This window comes from Schistocerca gregaria, chromosome 4 (assembly GCF_023897955.1).
Source record: "Schistocerca gregaria isolate iqSchGreg1 chromosome 4, iqSchGreg1.2, whole genome shotgun sequence".
Taxonomy (NCBI): Eukaryota; Metazoa; Arthropoda; class Insecta; order Orthoptera; family Acrididae; genus Schistocerca; species Schistocerca gregaria.
This window is the reverse complement of record NC_064923.1, coordinates 402,188,016-402,215,823: the sequence shown is the minus strand read 5'-3', so window position 1 is coordinate 402,215,823 and position 27,808 is coordinate 402,188,016. Positions and strand designations below refer to the sequence as shown.

At 36.7% G+C, this 27,808-nt stretch overlaps 1 protein-coding gene across 3 annotated transcripts in view; it reads right to left on the bottom strand.

The window, feature by feature from the left end:
* The window catches only part of LOC126266644 (E3 ubiquitin-protein ligase NRDP1), a 77,087-nt gene that overhangs the window by 28,044 nt on the left and 21,235 nt on the right, over positions 1-27,808 (bottom strand). For 2 of the 3 annotated variants that reach the window (XM_049971036.1, XM_049971035.1), the window contains exons 2-5: positions 17,500-17,656; positions 17,278-17,420; positions 12,497-12,785; positions 4,170-4,325 (exon numbers count right to left, since the gene is read on the bottom strand). In XM_049971036.1, coding sequence (XP_049826993.1) covers positions 4,170-4,325; positions 12,497-12,785; positions 17,278-17,420; positions 17,500-17,589 — 678 coding nt within the window. In that variant the 5' untranslated portion in view covers positions 17,590-17,656. Of the gene's footprint in view, positions 1-252; positions 2,982-4,169; positions 4,326-12,496; positions 12,786-17,277; positions 17,421-17,499; positions 17,657-27,808 lie in introns of those variants that run through there. The other variant, XM_049971037.1, reaches the window with a different exon arrangement.

The following is a 27,808-nucleotide window of genomic DNA, read 5'->3' as shown; positions in this document are numbered from 1 at the left end:
TTGCCGATATCTGGGAGCCATTTATAAGTATAGATCTACACGGGGAAATTTTTGCACATTTTTAGGGAAAAAGGAGTCATTATTATGTCACCTAGCAGACAAAAGAAAGCAAATGACAGTCTAGGGGGAATTTGAAGTTAAATTTCTGAAAGATCCTGATAAAAGAAATAATTTACAAACTTTGTTTAACATTTATAACCTGAATTCTGTTGTTAATTTTCCCACTGGAATTATACAGGGCAATGCATTAATATACGCCATTCTGCACTGCTGAAGGCATCATGGGGAGGTCTTCATAATACATTTTAATGTATCTTGTGGAATAGCACTTATTTCATGACAAATGGCACCCTGAAGTTCATTGGTTGTCTGCATAAGATAGACAAAGGCCCTTTACATACCCCACAGGAGGAAATCTGGGAAACAGGATGGCCAACTCACCTTGCAAAAGTGGGGTATCACACAGTTTGGAAACATTTGTTGGAGTATGCTGTGTGAGCCATAGCCTTATCCTCCTGAAAACTAATGTTATTCAGCAACCCTCTTGCCCGCAATTCCAGAATGAAGAAATTCTGGAACGTTTTGCACTAGCAAAGGCATTCACTCTTGCTTCACATCCAGTGTCATCCCCAAGAAAATAGGGACAAATAATCACTCACACACACACACACACACACACACAAACTAACTAACTAACTATACAGTATACTACAACTTTTGGACGCAACTGGGCTTTTCAAGCCAACATTATGAGTGTTCCTGAAATCAATGGGTTGTTAACATACCTAGCCATGAAAAGGTTTGTTTAATTGGACATAAACAGTTGCTGGAGAAATAGTGGTTCTCTGTTAAAACAACAGCAAGAATGTAAGTGTAGTTGGCGAGTGTTTTATCCATCATTGTCTCAACTCTTTAGCCAACTATAGTTAACGCAGCTAAAACTTCCAAGTCATCCAGTACACTATGAATGCTACTACTAAACTAGGTAACAGATGGACTGCTTCCTGAAAGTCATCTTCAGATAGGCAAAGAGTAAGATAATAAAAGTATTATTCTGTTGGATCTTAACACCTGCTAAAGATATTGCTTTCCATTATTTACCATGACGTTCCAGAAGGGGCTGAGTAAAACTGGGGACAGACAGATTAGTTATTGTAGGTTTTATGGACTTGTCATTGGAATTGCCTAAGAGAGTGGAGTTGTATTTGCAACAGCTGGTAACAATTATTAGCAGTTTTTTTTTTTTTTTTTTAAGCCATTGCTTTCAAATATTTCCCACGGCCTACTTCATTTCACCCTTGCAATACTTTAAAATAGCACATGAAAGGATTGCATTTCAAGATTAAATTTACATCTTTTCCTAGCAGTTGCTGTGTGTTTTTGTATTCACTACCTGGCTTAAACTTTTTGTAGGTAATCAAACCACAATCTACTATCGCAAATGAAGAGGGAGATGTACAGCAATACAGATGTTACAACATTTAAAAGTGTGAAGCTGATCTTAAATATAGATTTAATCCATAAGAAATTGAACATCTCTGTTTCCAACTTCTCTCGAGTTTATACATAGCAACTGCCTAAGGACTGTCCTATAAACATTTTCTACAGCGCACACACTTGATTCTACTGACAGCTAAAAAAGGTAGGTAGATAGAAAATACTAGTACTCTATGTATTCATGACACAGAACTTTGTTTTAAATTAATAGAATCATACACAGCAAGAAATTATTAGCTTGTCCCGTGAACTCAGCACAGTGAAAGCATCTTACAATCAGTTCTATTAAGCTGCCTTGAAGTTTTCTGCATTGGCAAGGGGTGGGGGATACTATTTTGCCTTTCAAAGGTTAATTGTGCCCTCTTTGAGGTTACACTAAAAAAGAGTGGTGAATGCATTTTTTCCTGTGATAATCTTTTTGAATGCTGCTGAACCTCTCAAGCTGGTGTACTATCAATTACAGATTCAAGGACAGAGAGGAAAGAATGTAAGCATTTAATGTCCCATTAACAACAACTTTATTAGAGACAGAGCAGAAGTGCGGATTGGTGAAGGATGGGAAGGAAACTGGTCTTGTCATTTTCACAGGAGTTTTCTTGTTATTCATCTTAAAGAGCTTTACAAAAACTACAGACACCAAATTGTAGTTTGACCCGCTGTTGTTCCAAATGCTCAATAGATTGCAATAAGAGAAATAACATAGTTACACACCTTGATGTGACTAAGTTACTATTCTCTCATTTCACATCTTTATAGGAAGCTTCTTAGGGTAGTGTTGACTTGCTGTATGGAAAGAATAACTTCACAACAAGATACAGAAAGACATAAAAAAGGGGGGGGGGGGGGGGGGCGGCAAGATACAGCAGTTTACAAACTTGTTTGTGGTTTGGATCACCCATAAAATGGCCCCAAAAAGTATTGAACTTAGGCGTTTAAGATGGCTTGCAATGTATTTCTGCAAACCCTCCTCTTTAGTGTCTGTGGAGAGCCATTTACTGTGTTCTCGATTCCTTCAGAGCGAGAGGGGAGTAACCTATTACAGTAAATATGTACTCTATGTGCCAGTGGAAAAACATAGAAGATTTAACACTGTTGACAATGAATCTGTTGATTGCATATGATATGATGTTAATTCACTGCCTCCCTATCTCACTGAGAATATATACACACAGACAAAGGGTGGGGATCCAGGATTTGAATGAGAGTTTAATGCTCCACGATTTAAGAAATTCATCACACAACATAATTCACCTTGCATGAAAGGAAATTTATTTTGAAAGTAACACTTCTCAAAACACCATTCACAATATTTTCCCCACAACGTATTAGAACTGTAATCACTTGTGACATTCCACTCACCTAAACAAGGACCACAAGTGTTTTTCATGGGCCCCATATTGAAACCAGTTTGTTGTTACCGAGTTTTGCATCATAGTCTTCAACATTTTTGATGTCAGCAGACACCTGTTGTGCACTGTCTTTTGCTGTTGTAAAGAGTGCATTTTCTTTGTGTTATTTTCTTATTTATGTTTTACAGTTGCAGTATTATTCTGCAGTAGCAGTATGAAGATATTCTTTGTTATAGAGTACCAAGGCTTACCATACAAAATAACAAAAAATTTAACTGAAAACTAAAACAATGAAAAGTTTCTGGAATTCTAATAATTCAGAAGTTTTTTCTGGGTATTTCCTGGATGAGAAAATTCCCAGGCTTTCCCCAGATCTCCTGGGAAGTGTACACACTGATCACCACACAAACTTTAAATATTAATGAACATGTAACAATAATTTTAAAATGTGCTAGAACAGAACTTTAACACGGATTTCTCGCTCATTATGAACAGCTCATGATCGATCACCTTACCAGCATTAGAGTCCGTAACAAAAAGGCTCAGTTCAGGGGCCAATAACAATTTACAGTTTTTTGAACACTAGCCCACTGTTCAAACAGATATTAATGGAAAGCTGTACTTAAAAATTAAGCATGTCTTCGAGACAATGACCAATAACTAAACTGGCACCTCCCTCAGACTGAAATGGTCAATTAACAGCGTGCAACAGTTTTCCAAAATAAAGGGAAAATTATTTTTAAAAATCCCAAATTATTATGAATACAATAAAAACTTAGTCAAAATGTCCTCTGAATGAAGACATTAGACTTGATGGCATTTGGTGTGGACACTGGGTTTCTTACCCTTCCCTCTCAAAGAAGAAAAATACCAACAAAAGATCAAATGCTTCACTTCTCATACAACATCACAATCACCAATAATCAAACTTGTGACAAACCAGACATGCAAGTTGTTAGAAGGTGACCATTTGAAAGGCTTGTACAAGTGAACCACAGACATTTGTTCCCTACCATATAAAAAGTGCCCATATATGGCACATAGATAAAAATGGGTTCTCATTTAAGAAGTAAAGAATAATTTAGAAAATACTGGCAGCCTTCATATGCAGTTATCCATATTTTTGTAATTAGCAAATAGCCAGCTGAAGAGAGAAAACTAAATGTTTGAACCTACAATATATTTTAGAGGCTACTGACATCATTCTTATAAAGAGCTTACAAGATTTAATACAAGCATACACAAACTGCAGAGAGTATTAACTGCAGAACTTATGTGGTAGTATCAAATACTTGTATGTCTCATGTTCAGACATCTTATTACCTGCAAAACATCATCAGGGGTTGAAATCATTCCACCCCATCTAGTTACTCTTGCCCTTGTCAAGGAATTGGACCACCTCAACACTTCATCTCTTTCCATTTGGTCCGCTATAGCTCTCATCGCTGGATTGGATATACGCATCGCTCGCATAAAATCCTGAAAGAATGTCTCTAATCATTCTTTTTGAACTCACTGCTCAGGAGACAAGGACCATTCAATAAATAACCAGAAAAGTTGTATAAAAACTACAAAACTTTGACAAAGTTTGTGCTTATTTGTTATTTTTTGATGGTGTCCTAGAACTATTACCAGAGGGGGCTGGCATACCTGTCTAGCGAATGGGATATTGAGAGTCAGTAAAACAAGATGGCAATACCCTTGCACGTTTGCACCAAAGTGGAGCAGTGGAGGGGTCATTAGATTTCCGTTAGCTGAAGGGTTGAAACCAATCAAAATTCACCATCGTGTGGCAGTGCAATATGTTGAAAGTTGTTTGAAAACACAAGAGTATGAGTGGGCAGATAAATTCAAACAGGTTGTAACAAGTGTTGAATATTTGTCGGATCCAGGAAGTTCTTTCTGTGCAGTCACAGAGAACAACATTGGCAGAATTGATAAGAGAAAACAGGCATATTACAGTGAGTGATATTGCAGCAACAATGAACATTACTGTCAGATCAGCCCACCACACTGTTTATGATGTACTGACTTTCAATACTGTGCATGCGAGATGGTTTCCAAAACATTTGATATCAAAACGAGCAGTACGTGGGTGTGTGCAGGGAGACGTGAAGTTCACCTGCTTACCTCACCCCTGTATTCAAGAGATCTGGCACATTTTAAATTCACTGAAACAAGCTCTTAGCTCCAGGTACAATGACGGTGAGGTCTAGTCAGTAGTGCATAACTGCACACACTCCCCAAGACCACGAATTCTGTGCACGTAGAATTGGGAAGCTTGTCCAGCACTGGTATAAGTGCACAGAAGTTCAAGGGGATTGTGGTGAAAAAATTACAGTGTTGTATCCCATTCTCTTAACATATTCTTATAAAAAATGGGTTTCTTATTGAATGACCTTATAATAAGACTCACAAGACTGCAATATTATAATATACCTTATATTTACATTAAGCTGTGGAATGGTGAAACGAATACTGTACCATACCAGAACCACCAAATAGCAAGTTCTTAAATTAATAACACTTCCACCAAACATAAGGAAAACACATGTCTTATGAAATTATTTCCAAATACAAAATAATAAACAATATTATACATCTCCTACATAATATTATACATCTCATCTTTTCATAGTCAAACTCAGTTTCCTAGAACTGATAATTCGTTGTCTGTTATCAAATTATTTTCATTTTCACATTCAGTGTCCTAGCATGTAAGCAAACTTTAGGTGATGTTTACATTCTCCATGTATCTTCATTTCTCTTTTTATTGTGTGAATTCTGTGACACTTTATTCACACTTTTATCCTAAACAAAACATACTTCTATCAACTGAAAATGTTATTTTCCAATCTTAGCTGAGAATTTTATTATTTTTACTACAGCTTTCCTGTCTCTAAATCTAAGTATAATAATATTAATCTCCTGTCTATAATGTGCCAGTCAAGACACATGGAAATACTGTGGGCACAAATATTTGAATTCCAACAATGAATTCTCTTTACGATGTGCTACATGATTCACAGTCAATGTTAAAATGGCAGCTCAACCACTTACTTACAGTGTAAAAAACTGTAGAATTTATACATTTTGAAGCTCAATCCTTCATCACCAGAATAATCATACAAGACTCTTTAAAACTGAACAATATAAAATGTAAACAAGAACAATAAAAGTAATAATAAAATAACATGGCTACTTTCCTTCCACCCTGTCCTCTTAAGATTTTTATTGCCATCAACTGGTAAAATAGATTAAAACAGAACGTATGTTGTCCTGGGTACTGGCAACATCACAACAACAGCAATATGCATATATAGCCAGTGGATCTTCCTGGATGCCACTTCCTGGAGGCAAACTCTTAACTAATACAAGTGAGCACTCCATGAATGTTAACATGAAATCCAAATAGAACATCAAAGAAACAGAGATGTACGACTATGTTGGTAATCCAGAAATTTAAATCTCATCTGTGAAGTCAATAATTAATAGATATTAAACAAGATCTGAAAAGTTTCTGTTTGGATTTTACATTTACAATCGCAAACTACTCATGTGTGCTACTTCTATGTTTGCCTGTGGGAGGTGGCCTTCAGGAAAAAAACACTGGCTGTGTATGTGTAGTGCTGTTACTGTGACTCAGCCAGTATCCAGGATAACACATGGAATTCCATTTCAATCTACTTTTATCGGCTGAAAGTGATCCGAATGTACATCTTGAGAGGACATGGCTGCAACGGAAGAAGCCACATTATTTTATTATTAATGTTATTGTTCTTGATTTTTTTACACGGCACCATCACATTAATGCTACCACGGCCTATGTTTGAAGTCAATGTGTAATATTCACTCGAAGACAGAAGATGGCACCATTAGCAGCAGATGGTATATAAAGCAAGTCCAAAGAATGCAAAAAAACAGAGTCATTGTTGTAATGCGGAAATGGAGTGATTTATCTAACGTCCAAAAGATCATAATCATTAGCTTTGAGTCCTAGGGTGGATGCCTTTCCATTGTTTGTAAACAATTCTTGTTTTGCCATAGTTAAAGTATACTAAGCGTAGAGAAACAGCCCGATCCAAAACTGGAGCCAGGGAAACTGTAGTGCACCACAGGGCATAAATGACAGGGGTGAACAACAGCTGTCGAGATGCGTGTACACAAGTAGAGTCGAGATGCCTGCGCACAAGTAGATGTACAACTGTTAAACATTTGACCACCCAAATGAACGAAGGGGCTACTAACAGTGTTTCCTCAATGACCGTTCTGCGGACTCTACTGTGTATGGGCCTCTGGAGCACATGCCCAACTGCTGTTCACTGGTGATGAAGGCTGGAATTTGTATGCCAATATCATAATTGGATATCCATTGAGTTACAATAGGCAGCCTTTTTGGATGACTTCTATTTTATGCTCCATGTCTGAAAACAACCACCCTGCAATAACTGTCAGAAGCATCCATACCTGAGGATGGAGCATTATGGTCTGTGGAATGCTTTCATGCCATTCCATGGGTTATGACATCATTCTTGAAGGCACAAACGAAGAACAAGTATGCCTCCATCCTTGTGGGCCATGTCTAACACTACATGCACTTTGTTTTTCCTCAGCACAATGGCATCTACCAGCAGGACAATGCAATGTGTCAAACAACACACAGTGTACATGCGTAGTTCAAAGAGCACCAAGATGAGTTTACCATACTCCCCTGGCCAGCAACTCCCCCAATTTTAACACTATCGAGAATCAGTGGGACCACCTCAATCATGCCGTTGGTCCTCAATCAAGAAACCTAGTGCAGCTGGCCATGCCACTAGTCAGCACAACTTCGCACCTCTGTTGGTACCTTCCAGAACCTCACTTACGCTCTTCCTGCATATGTCACAGCAGTTTGCACTGAAAAGGTGGTTATTCAGCCTTTCGGCATGTGGTCACATTACTATGATTGGACAGTTTATATTGGTCACTTTTAGAGATTGCATTATGGTTTTTATGATGGTGCAGGCTCGACTTTTGAAATATATAAATTTCGGTGTTTCTTTTTTAACCCTGTAAACAGGCAGCTGGACCAAATTTTAACAGTGATTTTTATAACAATGACCTCATAAGCATTATGGATGAAATCAAAGGCTAACAGTCGATGCCAATGTTACAATTGCATTTTCAAATTCTTATTTTATTTTTTCTGAGAGAAATATTTATTGAAGCCTACCTTAGAGGCAGTTCAGGAGTTATGCTGTGAAAAATTTATCAGTATTCTATCATTCAACAATTGAAGCATTTTTCAAACAGCTGAAGTGCATCTATGATTAGAAGTTTGAAATTTTTATTTATTTATTTATTTATTTATTTATTTATTTATTTATTTACACGTCTAGTTTGGTAGGACCAAATTGGGGAGCAAATCTCCAAGGTTATGGAATGTCTCAGTGCATGAAATTACAACATAAAAGTTATAACACACAAAATGTTTATGAACCCAAAAAAAGTCAAGCCATAAGTTTAAGTAGATGCAATCAACATTTTATAAGATTAGAATCAGCTTAATTTTTCAAGGAACTCCACAACAGAATAGAGGGAATGACCCATGAGGAAACTTTTCAGTTTTGATTTGAAAGTGTATGCATTACTACTAAGATATTTGAACTCTTGTGGTAGCTTATTGAAAATTGTGCAGCAGTATACTGCAGACCTTTCTGCACAAGAGTTAAGGAAGTCTGATTCAAATGCAGGTTTGATTTATGCCAAGTATTAACTGAGTGAAAGCTGATAATTCTTGGGAACAAGCTAATATTGCTATGACATTTGCAAATGAAGGTCAACAAAATAGACTAATTCTAATGTTAAACGATCACTTACTTCAGGACCCATTCGAAAAGTAAAAATGGCAGCATTAAGTCTCTGAACAAGATCCTGAATATGGGCTTTCCAACGACAGTTTACTATCTATCTGAACACCTAGAAATTTGAACTTTTAGTTTCGCTAATCATATGCCCATTCTGTGAAATTAAAATGTTGGGTTTTGTTGAATCGTGTGTTAGAAACTGTAAAAACAGAATCTTACTGTGATTTAGCATTAGTTCATTTTCTACAAACCATACCTTATGAACTGCACTGTTTGAAACAGAGCCCATGTTGCACACAACAAACTTGCTAGTGCCATCAGCAAACCGCAATATTTTAGAATGAGCCATAATACTAGAGGGCATATCGTTTATATAAATACGGAACAGGAATGGCCCCAACACTGATCCATGGGGTATCCCCCGCAATTTGACTGTACCCCACTCAGGCCTCACATCACAGCCATTCTGAATAATGATCTTTTGCTGTCTGTTGTTAAAGTAAGATATGAACCAATTGTGAGCTACTCCCCATATTCTGTAATGGTCGAACTTCTGGAGCACCACTTTGTGATCAACACAAACACCTTAGCTAAATCAAAAAATGTGCCTAGTGTTCAAAACCCTTTGTTTAACCCATCCAGTACCTCACAGTGAAAAGGAGTATAGCATTTTCAGCTGTTAAATGACTTCTGAAGCTGAGCTATACATTTGATAGCAAATTACGTGATATAAAATGATCAATTATCCTTACATACACAGCCTTTTCAATAACTTTAGCAAACACTGATGGCATAGAAATAGGTCTAAAATTGTCTATATTATCCCTTTCTTCCTTTTTATAATGCCACTTTACTACTGAGTAGTTTACTCATGCAGGAAACTGACCATTCCTAAAGCAAAAATTACAAAAATGGCTAAGTACAGGGCTAACATGTGCAACACAGTACTTGAATATTCTGCTAGGCACTCCATTATATCCATGAGCATCCTTAGCCTTCAGTGATTTAACTATTGACTCAATATCCCCCTTGTCAGTATCACAGAGGAGTATTTCAGCCATCAGTCTCAGAAAGGCATTTTCCAAGAGAATTATATGATTCCCTGCAGAAACTAAACTTTTATTTAATTCACCAGCAATGCTCAGAAAATGGTTGTTTAACACTGTACATATATCTGACTTATCAGTAACAGAAATGTTTTACTGCGAACCGACTTTACATCATCGATCTTGTGCTGCCGACCAGGCACTTCCTTCACAACTGACCATATGGTTTTAATTTTATTCTGTGAATTAGCTACTCTATTTGACTACCTCATACTCTATGCCTTTCTAATAACATTTTTAAGCACCTCACTATACTCTCTGCAAAGGGCTACTGTAGCTTGATTGTGATTACTTCCAACATTTTGATAGAATACCTGCTTTGTTCTACATTTTATCCTTATCCCACTAGTCACACTAGTCAGCCACCCAGACTGCCATTTACTGCTAGTACCCCATTTAGAGTGTTCTAATGGAAATCAACTCTCAAAGAGCATGAGAACTGTGTTACCAGCACTATAAACATCCTGCCACTCTTGTTTCTTATCAAGGTTTAAAAAACTCTCGACTGCCATTGGATTAACTTTCCTAGATAGTTTGTAATAGTATGCAACATTTGTTTGAGTACAAAAGCCTTTTAGTGTTAAAATTTATGCATCAAGGTCAAAGGTCAAAGGCCATTCACCCTTTTACTAAGAGAATGCCCATCTAGTAATGAAGAATGAATAAAAATATTGTCTATGGCTGTGCTACAGTTCTCCTGCCTGCACCCTAGATGGAAAAAACACATCCTGCATCAGATCATATGAGTTTAGGAGATCTGCCAACATCCTTTTTATTGCACAATCACATACAAAATTAATATTGAATTAATTTCTGTTACTTCCTATAAAGTGAACCAAGAATCCTCTCTAGCTTGAGCAGAAATGCTCTGAAGTCAGAGTTAGGCGACCTATAAACAACAACAATTAGAAGTTTCATTTCACTAAATTCGACTGTCCCTGCACAACATTCAAATATCTGTCCAATGCAGTGCCAATGTCTCTGGATTCAAACGGAATACTGAATTTTTAAGTAAATGGCCACTCCCCACTCCACAAGCAACTCGTTGAAAACAGCCAGCTAATCTGTATTCTGGTAAAGGAAGCCTCTGAAGTGTCAATTTATTTAAGTGGTACTCTGATATACCAATAATGTCAGAGTCAACATCCATAAGCAGTTCACTACCTTTATTTCTAATACCTCATATTTTGATGGAATGTGCTAATTCCTTCTCTATATGGATTCCTGACCTCCTCTGAAGGTGATTTCTTAGTTAGTGGGACTTCCTTTAAGCAAGTATATGTAACAGCTGGCTTCAACCTAAAAAATTTGTAGCACTAACACCAACTACTACAGGAATTTTTCCGTGAATGTTCACATCACTGCCCACCACACTGTCCCCTATAAGCTTTACCAGCCTCCCCTTCCCATACCTATTGAGGAGCAGGCCATGCCTAGTGAAACCCGACCTACTGACACACTCAACTGGCACCAATGCAATGTGACCCATGTCCTCTGTCATCAACGCCTTCTCCAGCCCCATGTTAACATGCCTAACAGCCGATTAAGATGATGCCAATCATGAAGCTGAAACAGTTGGATAAAATGCACATTAGTGCCAACAGTTTGAGTAGCTATCTTTACCAATGATTTTCTTATAGCCATTTTTTACATAGTGTTGCTACAGCTTATTAAAATTTGCTTCGGGTCACTGACTAATTACGTTAACTCAAGGGCAATAATCACAATACAATTTAAATACCAAGCTAAAAAACCTTCATAGCAAGAATACCTCCCACTTTTTAATAGTAAGATATTTTTTGTAATTTCCAGGTTCAGTCTGAGAAACTAATAATTTTTCATTTGTGAATCACTGGATACTGTAGTAAAGGCAATTAATTTGCATTTGTTTTTCAGTAGGTGCAATACCCACCTTTGTGGCAAAGAAGGGCCCTGTTATAGCAGTTTCAATGTACCATAATTTCTGCTATGGGTACACTCTGTGAAGTCAATTTTGTCCACCTAAAAGACGTTACTTATTTTGGGCTTCTTTTATTGTGACTGATGCCAATCATGAAGCTGATATATATCGTGTAATACTGGTGACACTGTCCCACATTTTGGTTTTAATTAATAATAAACTGATTAATATAAGTTCTTTCAATCACAATCATTAAAGTGATCATCTGTCAGGGAGAAAGCAGTATGATAAAGTTATTCTGAAGATGCATTATTTGACTGCAAAGTAAGGTCTATGTACCAGACTGTACAAATATTATGGATGCAAAAAATACTTTCATGTGACTCACCTTTCCCCCACATCCTAATCCCCTTTTAGCCTATCTGTTAGGCAATTGAAATATGTAATCTTTACACTCATTGATGATGACATCAAAATTCACCATACACTATTTTTATTAGTTGCACTTAGATTGTTCGTAAGAAGCAAATTAAAAATAGTTTTTGACACTATTAATTAGTATACTTATTTTAAAGTGTGATACCAGAATGGTTGACAGAAAATAAAATATTTTCTATTGAAGTGACTGGTGCTTTGTACAGGTTATATATGCAAAAAGCTTGAAACAATGAACTGGATTATGCAATTGTTGGAATTTAAAGTGTGACCAATATACAAAATGGAAATATTTATTCAGTTTCAATCTTTTCAAAACATAGTTTAAGCATGAAATATATGATAATTTATGACACATACCTTTAGTAACTGCAGTTCACGCTTTTGTTCATTTATCTGGAAACGTTGCTCAGCCATCTCTTGCTGGAAATCAGTCATTTTTTGCTGCTGTGAGTGGATCAATGCACGCAGTTCTCTCACACAGTTGTGCTCCTTTAATTCATCCTTAGGAATTACCAGGCCACAGCCTTGTTCACATGTTACAGGTCGTTTTGGATTATGTTCACATTCTTCCAAATGTGATGATAAAGAGTCCAGTTTCATTACTGATGTGCAGCCATAGCTAGCATTATCACATGTTATATATAACCTGAAATAAAATTGATCCATAATGGATTACTTGCAATGGAAATAACATTACCCCCACTTAAATTTTATTTTTTTCACTTGCATCTTTATTCTTTAACCTGTACTTCAGTCTCCACAGGTAAGTTTGTTACCATGCTCTTCAACATGAAACACATGTTTAAGCTGTGACAGCAATGAAGGAAACCTTTCAACCATTCATGTCTAATGTAATCACAAGTAATATGCAAAGAATATTTACAGGTATTGCTTAAAAATTTCCTCTTTAATTGTTACTCACTAATTACCTAAACCTATCCTCCCACATACTGTATCAAATAAATAACTTCCCTACCCCTGCACTGTTGAGAAAATGCAACCTGCTGGCACTACCATATTCTATATTTTAGCTGTTTTGACCATTAAAAGTGATTCTGCAGCTCTCCTACTCATAAAATTTACCATTGCACCGTAAATGAGTCAGCAGTTCATTACTGGCAACAGCAACTGTGTCAAAAACTCTACAGACTAAGTATGGTTCCATCAAGCCATTCTAGCTATGTCCAACACAAATAACCTCAGATATTATCTACCTGGAAAATCTTTTTTCTGCAAATAAAGTGTTGGGTAATCAAAGTAGTTCTTACATCTAAAGAACAAAACCTTCCAGTAAAGAGGCTCCCAACTGATGCTGAAATTTATACAGAAGACCCGGGTAGAGGAAAGAAGTGACAATGCATAACGTTTATGAGACATGTAGACCACTGGGCAAGAAATACATTTCCAGAAGTAAATAAACCAATCAGAAACAAGAAATCAGAACAATAATTTTAACTTAATACAGATTTCACCTGACATACTGAATCAATAAGACATTTTATCTGCAGATCATTAAACACGAAAGCTTCTTACTATGTATGGTATTGTTAACCAAAGAGCTGCCATCAAAAGACTATACATGACACACAATGTAGGAGGGGATTGTAATAATAATATGATAGCTGATTTGGCAGATGTGTGACCCAGCATGTGAATGATCCACTAAGACATCAAATAATGCAGTTGAAGACAGCAAATAGTAACAGAGGAATTTTGCACAGTCTAAAAAGGTTGCTTGGAAGTTCTCACAAAACACATACTATACCGATTATGTTTCACTTTGCAAGGTAACATCAAAAAGGAAACTCAGAATAAGGTGCAACAAACAGAGACAAATCTACATAGATAACTATTACTGATTGAGGCTAGCCACATCTATGGTTTCAGTGATGAAGAATGAGAGCACAGTCAGTAACTAATAAATAAAAAGTGTACAGCTCTACTTCTGCCATTTACCAATAGGTGGAGACAACGGTAAGTAGCAGTTGAAAGAAACAGATCGCACACGTCAGGCACTTAGCTTGGACCTCGGTCAACATAACCTCATTCAAACATTTGTCAATTTGTGTCTGCATTATAGAGTTGTTTTTGATTGAAAATGTCAGTTTACGAGCCTAATCCTCATCATCTGCAGGAGGTGCAAGTGTTTTGTTTCAATATGAAGAAAACAGTGGCCGAGTCTCATCGAGTGCTCTCAAGTACGTATGGTAAGGACGCTATTAGTGAAAGAATGTGTCATGAGTGGTTTCAACATTTCCAGAACTGTGATTTTAACATCTTATACCAGCATAATGGTGGAAGAGAGAATGTTTTCAAAGATGTAGAATTGGAGACATTGCTGAGGGAAGACTCATCTCAAACTCAAGAAGAATTGGCACGATTAGTGGGAGTGACTCAGCAAGCCATTTCGAAACATCTCAAAGTTATAGGCATGATTCAGAAAGAAGGAACTTCAGTCCCATGTGAGCTGAAACCAAGAGACATTGATCAGCGTTTGTATGTTTGTGAACAGTTGCTTCAGAGGCAAAAAAGGAAGGGATTTCTGCTCGCATTGTGACTGGGGACGAAAAATGGGTTCATTATGATAACCCTAAATGCAAAAAATCATAGGGATATGCCATATTTCCACGTCGAAGACCAAACCGAATGGTCACAGCTCTAAGATTATGCTCTGCATTTGGTGGAACCAGCTCGGCATCATGTACTATGAGGCGTTAAAACCAAGCGGAACAATCTCAGATGCTCGTTATCAAATGCAATTAATGCATTTCAGCAGAGCATTAAAAGACAAATGGCTGATAAAGTGATTTTGCAGCATGACAACGCTCGATCCCACGTTGCAAAATAGGTCAAAATGTACTTGGAAACGTTAAAATGGGAAGTCCTACCCCACCTGCCGTATTCTCCCGACATTGCTCCCTCTATCACCTGTTTAGATCAATGGCGCATGGCCTGGCTGATCAACACTTATGATCTCATGAAGAAATCACAAATTGGATCGAGTCATGGATCGCTTCAAAAGATGAACAATTTTTTTTATGCGGGAGTCTTACACTGCCCAAAAGATGGGAAAAAGTAGTGGCCAGCAATGGAGAATGCTTAAATACTTTGAATGATACATGTGTAAGCAATATGTTTGATTAAAGCCTCAAATGTTGGAAGGGGGGGGGGGGGGGAGACAGTGGAAGCAAAGTTATACACCTTGTAGTTGCACAAGATCAGGCCTTGAGGACCTTGCAATATCTCACACCTTCCACTGTTGAGACCTGAGCCAGTCCATTAAGTTTTGTGGTTTTATGAAGTTTTTGCTTTCTTATATTCTTTGTTCAGTTTCCTATATCAGTATCATAGTATTAGTCAGTTGCAGGTTTTGTAAGCCACATCCTTTGTGAGTCAACAACACTTCCAAAATAGCACTCAATTACCACTTTTGAATCACCGTCCCCATTAAATGTTACTCAAATTATTTCACACTTCAAATCTGACAAAGCTGTCCAGATATATTAATTACAGCTACAAACAAGCTTGCAACACCTACGTTGAGCATATCTTTATAATAAATATTCCCATTAGCATTAACTACTATTAACTTCTGATTTCTGTGCAAAGTATTATGTGGGCATTATCACCATTTATAACAGACTAGTTCTGGGGAATTTTCAGTGACATTTCTCCAGTTAACTAATATTGCATTAACATTTTCTTTATCTGATCTGCCAAGCTGTATGCTATTCTCTGTAATTAATGTGGTTCACATATTAAACTCTCCAAAACCAGAATGTAATTGATAGGCCTGTTTCTCTGCCTTAAAATATCTCAATGTGCATAAACTATATTCTGCTACCCTAGTACCCACTTTCTGTGTGTATTGCATTTTTGACCAGTTAAGGGTAGCCCTAAAATTTTCCTCCTGCAAAAAATTTTCCTTCTGGTGGCAGAGATTGAGAAATTTGCATCAAAAAATGATCACAGAATTGTTTGGACATCTGGCTTAAAAACCTTGCACTCTGCTCCAAACCAGCTGACACCAAGTGATTCTGGAAAGCATCCTGCAAAATTTTAGATCAGTTTCCACAAAATATGTGACAGTAGTCTTCAGTTCAACTGGTCACCTGTAGGAACTAAACCCAAGTAGCAGGCATCATTCATGTCAACATGAGCATGTTTAGCAGCCAATTGCACCCAATGTGCCCAATGATAATGGCCTCTTTTTGATACACTCACTATTTTCTACAGTGCTTCCACCATTTGCCTAGTGTTGGAGCTCCCAAAGCAAGGACAACCTCTGCGCTTGTCTCGGCCTTTCAGCATACCAACACCAAACTTAAAACAAGAGGTAACGACTGCTTACTCAGACTTACTCTCAGCAATGAGCGAAGCATAAAGGGACAGTCAGTATCAACTTTCTCTTTTTCCCCAGATATTCGTGACCTCACACTTGGGTGAATGTGAGCTGGCACAGCTGAGTATCTCTAAAGGTACTGTAATGTCATGGACCTAGGAGTTCACACAATTACACCAAAGATGAAAGACAAATAGAACAAATGTCCCAGTTCTCCTAAGGTAAGTCTTTCCACTTCCAGGATTGGAATGACTCCTTACCCTCTCCCTTAAAACCCACATCCTTTCGTCTTTCCCTCTCCTTCCTGAAGAAGCAACCATCGGTTGCGAAAGCTAGTAATTCTGTGTGTGTGTTTGTGTGTTTTGTTCATGTGCCTGTCTGATTATATATATATATATATATATATATATATATATATATATATATATATATATATATATATATATATATATATATAATGTAAGGAAATGTGATGTGATGTATTGCATAAAGCAGATAACGCAATACCATCCAATAATGAAGAGAAATGCATAAATGCAATACCGCCAATAATGAAGAGAAATACATACAATTAAGTTGAAGATTGACCAAAGTTTTAGGCCCGAAAAGACATTACTGGTAGGAGGAAAGAAAAGGAAGAAGTTTATGTTTCACATAAAACAGCACACGAAAACAAAACTTTGTTATTAACTTGGTTCAGTCATTGGTGAAAAACTATATCATTGTTTCTCTGAGAATTAACAACTGAACTGCATAGAAATATGATTTACTGATAAGTCCTTAAAAAATTGTTTACCTGGAGAGCAAGTTTCTTAAAATACGTGGCACAGGCCTCAGCTGTGCTGAAGTGATATTCTGTCGGTCAACTGGGCATGTTGGTTGTCTTGATATCCATTCCTGAATACATTCACGACAAAATGCATGCTCACATATGGGCGCCTAATAAAAATACAGAAAGCCTCTTTAAATGTACAAAATATGAACAGTTCACTCTTCACAATTTAGTACAAAAACTCACCTGTAGAGGATCCTCAAGAACACCTGAGCATATTGGGCAAACTAATTCCTCATCGACTTCACCCTGAAATCTGTTTACCTCAAATCCCATTCCTCAACAATATTGATTTTTTGAAACAGCTGCTGCTGGTGTCAAGATGAATAACGGGAGGAAAACACTGTAACAATAATAAAATTTTATATAAAATTCCTTAAACTGACAAGATTACAGCTACACTTCTATTATATACATTTTTCACATTGACAATAAGCTGAGACTTTTTCCAAGGAAAGAAGTAAAGGTTTTAGTGGAGACGCATAGTATGAAAACTGTCATTGCTATGTTAGTCTTTCAATGTTGCACAAGGCATTTATGTATTAATTCATGAAACCTTATTTATTAGAAAATGCATTTAGGCATGGCAGTGAATATTATATAGAAAATTAGCTAAAAATAGAAAAGGATACGAGATTATCATTGTTTATGCCACAAGTGGCAGTACATAGTAGATAAGCTCAATATGACATGATTATCAGATCTTGGCAGTACAACATATTAAGACAGAATTCAAAAGTACTCTCATCTGGATGAAATTTGGGACTAGCAACCCAGATACCTTATGTAATTCGTACAACACTCCATATACGACAATAGGTGTAGTGAACACAATGTTGTTGTTAAAGAGAGACATTCCTGTATGCATTTATCAGATTTGATATCCCCTAAAATAAGCCCAACACAACTGCAGCAATGAATCCCAAAATACAACATAGTAGTATGAACAAGAAAGTATAAGCTCTATGATAGACTGACCACAATCAATATCTAATCTACAGGAACTCATTATAGACAAAGGTCTCGCAAAACATCATTAAATGCACAAGATGTATCACACGCAAGACGTACAACTCTTCCAAATTAAGCAAAAAAATTTCTGGGCCATTATTAAAGAAGAAAATAAAAATGATGACATGAATGAAACAAAGTTCTCAGACAAAAGCTATGGCACAAATGATGACTGCCACCATTAGACACCAATTTAAGTGAATTCTCTCTTTTAAAAGCAGCAAACATGGAGCATATTAATAAATTTCAGTCAAATAGAAATGCATTATATTTACTCTGTCTGTCAATGTCAATTGCATTGAGAAACACAAAATAAAGTGTCTCTAACAAGCAATCATCCTTATAGCTAAGATGGTATTTCTAACACAGCACCTTTTGACAATGATGATGCTACTAGTCTTGATTACACAAAAAGGCCGATCTCAATCATACTAAACACTGTCTAGATACTAAATGAACCATTGATGCTACTCATTCAAATCAGCATTAAATATTAACCTTACGTGAACTACTGAGGACAGAGAGCACACTAAATGAAACGGTGTTGTAATTATTTTACATGCAGTTGAGTACCAGCTGTGAATAAAATCAACATGTGGAAGAAAGAAGGTCATTAAAGGACAAGAACAAGCTCAGATTGGGAAAGGCTGAGGAAGTAAATTAACAAAATCTTTACTAAACAGGCCATTGCTTTAAGCAGTGTACAGAAATCATATAATGCAGGTCACAACCAGTATTTGCATTTTTGTTATTTTTGCGTTACGGGCATCAAGTCGTGATCCAAGACCAATTTATTTGCCTAATGTTGTGTCTTCCGATGCTGGAGACATCATAGGCCATAACAACTCAAAGAGCAGTTACAACCTCAAACTAGCTCTGCAAGTCCAAATACTTATAAATATTCAGACAACAGAGTTTGTGATGCCTTGCTTGAGACAGTTGTCCAAGATTGCAGAGCCGCAATGACTTTTATTATAGAACTCTACTTATTACTAATGTCCACAATTTATCTAACAGAACTACTACTATTTTTCTGTTAATTTTGATTGTGTTTTTTAATTTCTATGGCCTCTCTTTACATCCTTGTGGAATAAATATTCAATCTTGATAAAATCATGGTGTCAGAGAAACAAATTTGGTGGTTCCCTGCTTTCTGAGATGTCAAAGCTTCTGACAATGTCTACAACAATGGAAGATGAAATGTTAGACACAGAAATATGCCTTGGACCATGGCCTACAGCCTTTAAATAAAATATCACCAAGAAATTACAAAACTACAGAAAATAAAAACATGACATGGATATCCAGATAAGTTTTTCTAATACCTTCCTCACAAATGGCATCTATCTCGCTTCAAATTAACACTCAGGCAAATTAATCGACAAGGTCAGTTAAACCATTTTTCAAAGCCTCATTAATAGTTTTTTTTTTTATCTTTACACTAACTTGTGAATACATTAACTCCTTCATGCCACTTGTTACTAATAATAAAAATTAGTTTGAGTTGAACTATGTTTTACACAGCCTCAAAGAAGATAGAAAAATTTTATTTTTGTATATATTATGCCTCCCTGTCTATGGTTCAGAATGGCTTTCTCTATTCTGCAGCAATCTTCTTCAAACCACCTCTCACATAACAAATCACAAAATCAAATATACTATAAAATCAAATGAATATAAAAAGATATAATATTATCTGCTGCAGATACATGACAAATAATGATAGCACAAATAACTGTAGCAATTCAATAAATAACAAAATGGGGATGAAGATACTATGCCAGCAACAAAACAAGTACTGTATTAGCTGTTTAATATAACTGAATAAGCATCTTTTTTCAAAGTAGTAATTTTCCTGTGAATTTTATTAGAAAAAATTTTGCTTGTGTAAGCACAGTTTCACAATAGTTTGCAGTTTATTAGAGATGCTTCTGTGTATACCTACACCTGTTCCGTATCACTGGTGGCTCTCCTTCATGATGGTACCCACAGAACATGATGAATAAATTAATGAATGAATATGCCAGTAAGATATGTATTAACAGAATAAAATCAAAACAATACTGGATGAACTGGTAGTGAAATTAGTGTCAGGCCAACAAACAAAATGACCATACGCATAAAATCAAACCACCACCACCACCACCACCACCACCACCGACACTTAAATATTGAAAGTGAGTGCTGATTTCAAGTAAATGTTATGCGGAACTGGTATTTATGAATCAAAATAATTGCTTTACAACATTATAAGTGAGTGGGGAAACAATCACTAATTTTGTTCAAATACAGTAAAAATGAGTTATACCCCATTTTTCTTTTCATGATATTATATTATTGTCTTCTATTATGCTTTCACTTCATGACTTTTCATGAATTAATATTGCCTACAATGTAACAATCGACACTGTACCATTAAAATAGATTTTTTTCCATCTGCTTTTCATTGACTTTTATAGCTGAGCTGAATTTGCACACAGACTAGAATGATCAAACAAGAGCAGTATTTGGGAAAATGGGAACTGCACACTGATCTTTCGATGATAACCATTTGAAATCATTAACAGAACCATCAGGTGCCATAAAGGACATAGTTATATCTTGCAGCTCTTGAGAGACATTATCTGTTCCACCCATCACTGATTGTCATACACGCAAGACATGAAGTGCCTCACTACAAAGTATTCTAATGTATACTGTGGTCTCTACATATCACAGACTGTAACATGCTGCATTTCGTGGAGAGCCATTCTTGTAATGTACACGTCACTCCGGGATGCAACCCAGTAGTGACCTAGCTGAATTCCTACCACAGGCTTCATAGCAACAGTAGCATCTTTTATAGCATCAACAGCTTCATGCTGGAGATTAAATGTTATTGCTGATATTTACAGAGACCTCCTATTCCATCACATGCATTTTTCCCATGACCTGTTGCTGCAAATACCCTTTTTTGTCTTAATTCCTGTACTACAGTGTTGACCAAGCTCATAAGCTGAAAGCAGTTTTTAAAATGAGATGCTGCAGCATCAGTCACATACACTTGTTTAGAAATGCTTGGTCTCTAGATGCTATGTCATCAATTACCATGTTGACAGTGTAGCTTGCATGTGCACTGTTGTGAATGACATGATCACTGACAATAGCAAAACTGTGTGATGTTCCACAAAGTGAGCAACACATGGAATATTGATACCTGTGATGTGTGCCGGTGGTAACTTTGAATTTCATTCTGCAAAGCAACAGACCAGTTCTCAGCAAAGTCAAAAAGAAGAACTATTGTTTCAGTATTCTGGGATGTGGCCGATTTTATTTCTGCTATGACCTGTCTCTGTATCCTCCGGATATGATGGTGACCAATTCCTTTCATGACTCAATGCTTGACCTCTGTAACAAACTTCTCTGGTCCTACTGTCTTCACCAACTCTCCTCCCTCCCACAATGCAAAGGTTATGTCATTATCAGTACCCTGACGGTGAAATGCTTCAACAATCATCACTTCAGCACCACAACACATTGCACACTCCTGCAAGCAACATTTATCTTGTGGCTCTAGATATACACACACAAGTCTGTGTACTTCTTTCCTGTGAAACCGCTTATTGCGAAACAAACAAGTTTCAAATTACTGCAGTAAATACATGTGATACTTCCTTCACTCGCTGGAAACTTACCCATTCTTATTGTAAGGACTATAATTTTGTGAAACCACTTTTTAAATTCAGTTTCTCCTTCTTCCATTATGAGATATGCTTCGCTTATTTATCTTGTCATATAACTTTTACCTTTATGAGTTTTTCAAGATTTTCACTAACAGAGATAACATCAGCCTGGTTAGGACTTAGCCTGCGGCAATCTTTGTCATCAATGAGGTAATATTCCAGAGCAACAGTAATCTTATCATCTTGCAACAAATGCTCAAAGTAAGAAACTGGGCATGCCCAAATACCTTTCTTATTAGTTATTTTACTAGCTTTTGAAATCAAATAATGTGAGGAAGTATGTAAGCATTTCAGTATCTACTGCTTAGAGTAGCTACCTGGTACCAGTGTCAGTAACTGTACCTTCTGTATAGGTGGCTGCTGAGATAGCAGTATTTAGGTTTTGAAACCATACATCACATTTAGTGCATAAAAATACTGTCCACTGCCCTTATACTCACTAGTAACATATGACATCTACATCTATACTCCGCAAGCCACCCAACTGTGTGTGGCGGAGGGCACTTTACGTGCCACTGTCATTACCTCCCTTTTCTGTTCCAGTCGCGTATGGTTTGCGGGAAGAATGACTGTCTGAAAGCCTCTGTGCGCGCTAGAATCTCTCTAATTTTACATACGTGATCTCCTCGGGAGGTATAAGTAGGGGGAAGCAATATATTCGATACCTCATCGAGAAACGCACCCTCTCGAAACCTGGCAAGCAAGCTACTTTGTGTAATTCTCAAAAGTTTTCGGATGGGGGTTATCAGGTAAATAATTTGTAAAAACTCATAAAAATACAATTTTTTTGCATTTTTATAAATAGCTATTTACATAATTGCTGGAGCACTGTTTATAATTACATCAGTAGTATCTGGTAATGTGACAAAAGATAGATTCCACATTAGAAAATAACCATTTAGTGGAATAATTAACTTGAAATTTCATATTTTTGTCTTAATTTGTAAGTTAGGGAAGCCCATTAGTGTGTGGGTGTCAACTAAATTTCAACACACTAAGAGCGAGCTTTAACGCAAATAACTCCAGTACAATTGGTTTATTAGTTATCTTTTTTGTTCTCTATTGTTGTAAGAGTTATTAACATAAAACAAAAGTACTTTATTTCTTAACATTTATAATAGAGGTGTATTTTTTTCCAGAGAAATTCATGGCCACGAGTTGACATGACCTGTATGATTTGAGTTGAAATCACCTTTGTTCTTCTTCTTCTTCTTCTTCTTCTTTGTTCATCCCACCTAATATAGTATTTTTTTCAGGCTTTTGGCAAATTGTATTTCAATACTTAACTTTGTGGTCAGGTGCCCTTCCTGATGCCTCAGTCATTAAGGTTAATGTGAGGGAGGGAAGCTGCATATGCCATTTGTCTGAACTCATGCAAACTTTGTTCCATCTGTTATATTGTAACTACCTGTGTACTATATTCCCTGAGGCGGCATTTGAGGACTAGCACAGCATTTATCTAAAAAAAGTGGACAGCTGCCTAAAAACTGCACCTGAACAGGCATGTATCCAGAACACACTCAATAATCCACCACACAGTCTCCCCATGTTTGGCTCACCTCCCCATCTCCAAGCTAGAGTGCTGCATGTTACACTGTACAAATAGATTACTTCGTATGAAGCTACAAATATAGGTGTCACTGCAATTACGGAAATATAAAAAATTTCATCATTCATTCTTTGTTAAGGGCAAATAAACTGAACAAGTTTTACAACTTGTAACATTATTACGATGAAAAACGTAGGAATCCAGGATGTGCATTTACTTAAAGGCCGAAGACAATAAATCTATATTTGTACATAATCAACTTTTGTCAACATTTACTATTTTCTGATCTGAAAACAGGCAGCATGTGAAGAAAGACAAGAGATTTGTCAACAAGGAAACTTACAACAGAAAATGTAAATCTGAACAATATGCTATGTGCTAAAGGAGTGATAACTTTATCCTCTGCTGGCTGTTCACATTTACATGTACATTTGCCAATGTTTACATTAGCATTTGGTTCTTTATTCCTCCTTGAGGTGAAAGATCCTAAGGGTGGTGGCGCCAAGTGAAAATACAGCATCATTATGTTACAATGTTTACTGACACTGGTCACAAAAAATAGTGAATAAAGTACTTTTTTATTCTCATATACAGTCTTACATGTGGCAAATCGTTTTGTGCGTGTGTGTGAGTGCGCATGCGTATATATCTACGAGAAAAAAAAAAATTGTGGCACCGAGACAGAGCTGTGTGACAAAAGTTGGTAGGCATGTTTCTACGTCTCAAAGATGATGTCTATTCAAATTTCATTCCAGATGCATAAGAATGACACTTTTAACACCACTATGAAGAAGCAAATCAGGTTTGCTTTAAATACACACTGTAATGATTGTGAGCGTAAATACCTTTGAGAGTGGACGTTGTGAGTTGATGTTAGTCAAGAATGCCTTGAATGCCACAAGACAAGGCTGCACGGCCACAAGAAGACAGGGCTCCACAATGCCATGTGGCACTACCGAGAGCTAAGACCATCATGTTTGGCATATTGTACTGCATCTGCAGCAGAAATTTGAGCAGTAGTTGGCACCACATTGGCACATCATCCTCTTGTAACATGCATTCGACTGACCCCAAGCCACCGCCATTTGCGACTTCAGCGATGGCAAGTGAGAGCTGACTGGAGGGCAGGGTAGAGGTGTGTTTTATTTTCTGATGCAAGCTGTTTTAGCCTCAATGCCAGTTGTAGCTGTGCGTTGGTTAGGAGGATGCCAGTTGAGGGTCTGCAACCAGACAGTCTGCTTGCTACGCACATTGGACCTAAAAGGAGTAATGGTCCAGGGCGTGACTTCTTATCATAGCAGAAGCACTCATTTTGTTCACTCAAATATCCTGAATGGAAATCTGTAGGTCCATCTGGTGATTTGATCTGTTGTGCAGCCATTCACGAACAACATTCCAGTGGTTACTTTCCAACATAACACTTGCCCACATACCACTTTGGTAACAAATTCTTTATTGTACATTGACACGCTGCCTCGGCACGTTCGATAACCAGATCGATCTCCAATCGAGCACATATGCGATCGAGCGTGGAACTCCACCTCACACACTGACATTGGGCACATGTACAACACAATGCATGAAGGTTTGCATGCTTGCATTTGACATGGTGGTAGATACACTGGTTATTAACTTTCCAGTATTTCACATTTGCAATAGCTTACCTCATGCTTACATTAACCTTTGATCTTGCAGTGTTAATCACTTAAATATGCCATGCAGACAAATGAATTCCTGAAGCTTCATTACTTTATGTTAATTATTTTTTGGTGTAGCAATTTTTGTTTTGTCAGTGTCACAAAAACTGATTAATATACTCTTTCCTACATGGAGAACACAGGAGCTAAACACTGCAACATAATGATGCTGAATTTTCAATGGCATCAGCCACTCCAAGGGACTTTCTCCAGAATAGTGAATAAAGAGCCAGCAGCTAAGGTAAACATCAACAGATGTCCATCTAAATGTGAACAGCCATCCAAAGATGGACTTCGATTTGGCACTATTTGTGTGAGTAAATAGCCAGAATGAACCTATATTTTCTACACACAAGACTTGTGTGTTTCAAAGGCAGAAAATAAAAATACAACTTTTAAACCACTGTAGTGTGAGGACTTGTGCAGCAATGATCAAATACCCTATCTTGTAGGATAGTACAGTTTTTTGCTATACCAGCAAACCATTTTGTGCTGGTCTTTCATAAAACAGTCAAATACTTGGTGGTTCTTCATTACATGATGGATGTCATATTCCACAAAGAGTGGGTTGGAACATAGAAAGGAATCAAACCTGCATGTTTTACTCAAGTGCAACACAGTTAAATGAGTTTAACTCTAATTCTGATTATACACTACTATAAAAAATTAAATTTAAGAGTTTCTGTGAACATGTTCTCCATAGCTGTAAACTCCACATTATCTAAAAGACATTTAATCATGCATACTGCACACATAGTTGAAGAAATGTGCATCATTAGTTTGGGCAGTGTGTCTTCCAATTGAGGTTGTGCTCTACCTTCTACCTGCAGTCCCAAAAACTTCATCTGATAAAACCTATTTTTAATGCCTACGGAGCTCTACGATTAGCACTGAGCTCCAAGTATTGGTCTTGTTAAAATTCAATGACGATCCATGTGTCTTGAACTCTCTAATGATTTTTAAAATATATTATTAGTATCTATTGAAATGGCAAGTGATAGACCATTTATGTACATCTGAAACAAAGAACCCAAAATTGAACCTTGTGATACACACCATGTCTGATTGCTTCAAAATATGAGTACCTGTAATGACGTGTTTGACATGGAACTGATATAGATTTCTTTGGCATTTGGATAAGGCAAAAGCCATGAACCTGCCATTCCTATTATTCTATAATATTTTAACTTTTGTTTTAGGACATAGTAGTTCTCACAATCAAAAGCCTTAGGTAAGACAAAAATAGTATTCCTAACTGTCACAATTTCTGACTTATTGGTTCTAATATATCATCTATCAAAGTAAATGCAGCCAGTTCTGTTGACAATCCTGTTTGAAATCCAAACTATTTGCTGTTGCGCGAGTTTCCCTATACAAAGTGTGTATAAAGTCTATTGTACATGATGATCTCAGAAAAGTTTGGAAATTGTGGCAGTAGTGAGACGGGTTGGTAATTCTTTAATAATGTTCTCTGTTCCTTTTTGTGAATTGAGTTGACAGCAGCATGTTTAAGCCTCGCTGAGAAAATAACATTGAAAAGAATCATTACATAAGTAAAACAGTATGTTACTAAGTTCATTATTTTACAACTGATTTCATCATAGCCACTTTAACATTGATTAAGAGAGTTGATAACATTGCAAGCTTATTTTGGATATGCACGATGACATTGAATTTCATTAACCTTGTTTCAGAGGGCTATCCTTAGAAACTGTATGCTATATGCAGAGGAAGAATTCAAACCTAAATTATCTGCTACTGACAGAAAAAAAAACCTTTGTACACTTTTTAGCTATCTTTAATCAGTTCATATCTACTTTTAAAGAAATTTCTTTGCTTTATTAATTTGTTTTTCTTGTTTTATTTTTATTGTGTCCCAAACAGTTTTTAGCGTTTTGTTGGAGGAGCTTATTTTTTCTTATAAGTACATACATTTTAACGTTCTGATGCTTTGCTTACAGTACAGTTTGCAATGTGATTTAACCACAACATCTGAGTCCCTTGATGTCAAGTAGAGTCTTTTCCTAGTTTTGAATGTTACTCTGATCCTATTTGTAAACCAGGATTTAGATGCATTTAATCTGCTTCCACCAGTTAATTTATTAGGAAAACAATTTTCAAAGTAGCCTGTCTATGACACGGAACACAATATTTCATTTGCACCATGGGTATTGTGCATATTGTCCCAGTCTGTATTTTGCAAATTATTCTCAAATTCGGTGTACAGTCAAACTTGGTTTCAGTTTTATTCAAGTAGCAGAAGGCAGAAAATTACTTTACAATGCCAGGAAAGGAAAAGAACTTTACTCTCATTCATTCATTCTGTCATTATAGTTTCTTGTTCCATGTTTTGACAAATTTTGCTAATATGCAGCTGTCACTTAGTAGATGTCTTCCTAGTAGTTTTATTTACTTGTGATACAAGAATAATAATTAGATTTTCGGGTAACCGATTCAATCCGCGTGTGTGTAAGGAAATTGTGAACTCACTGGTGTCCATGTTTTGCTTTGATTCA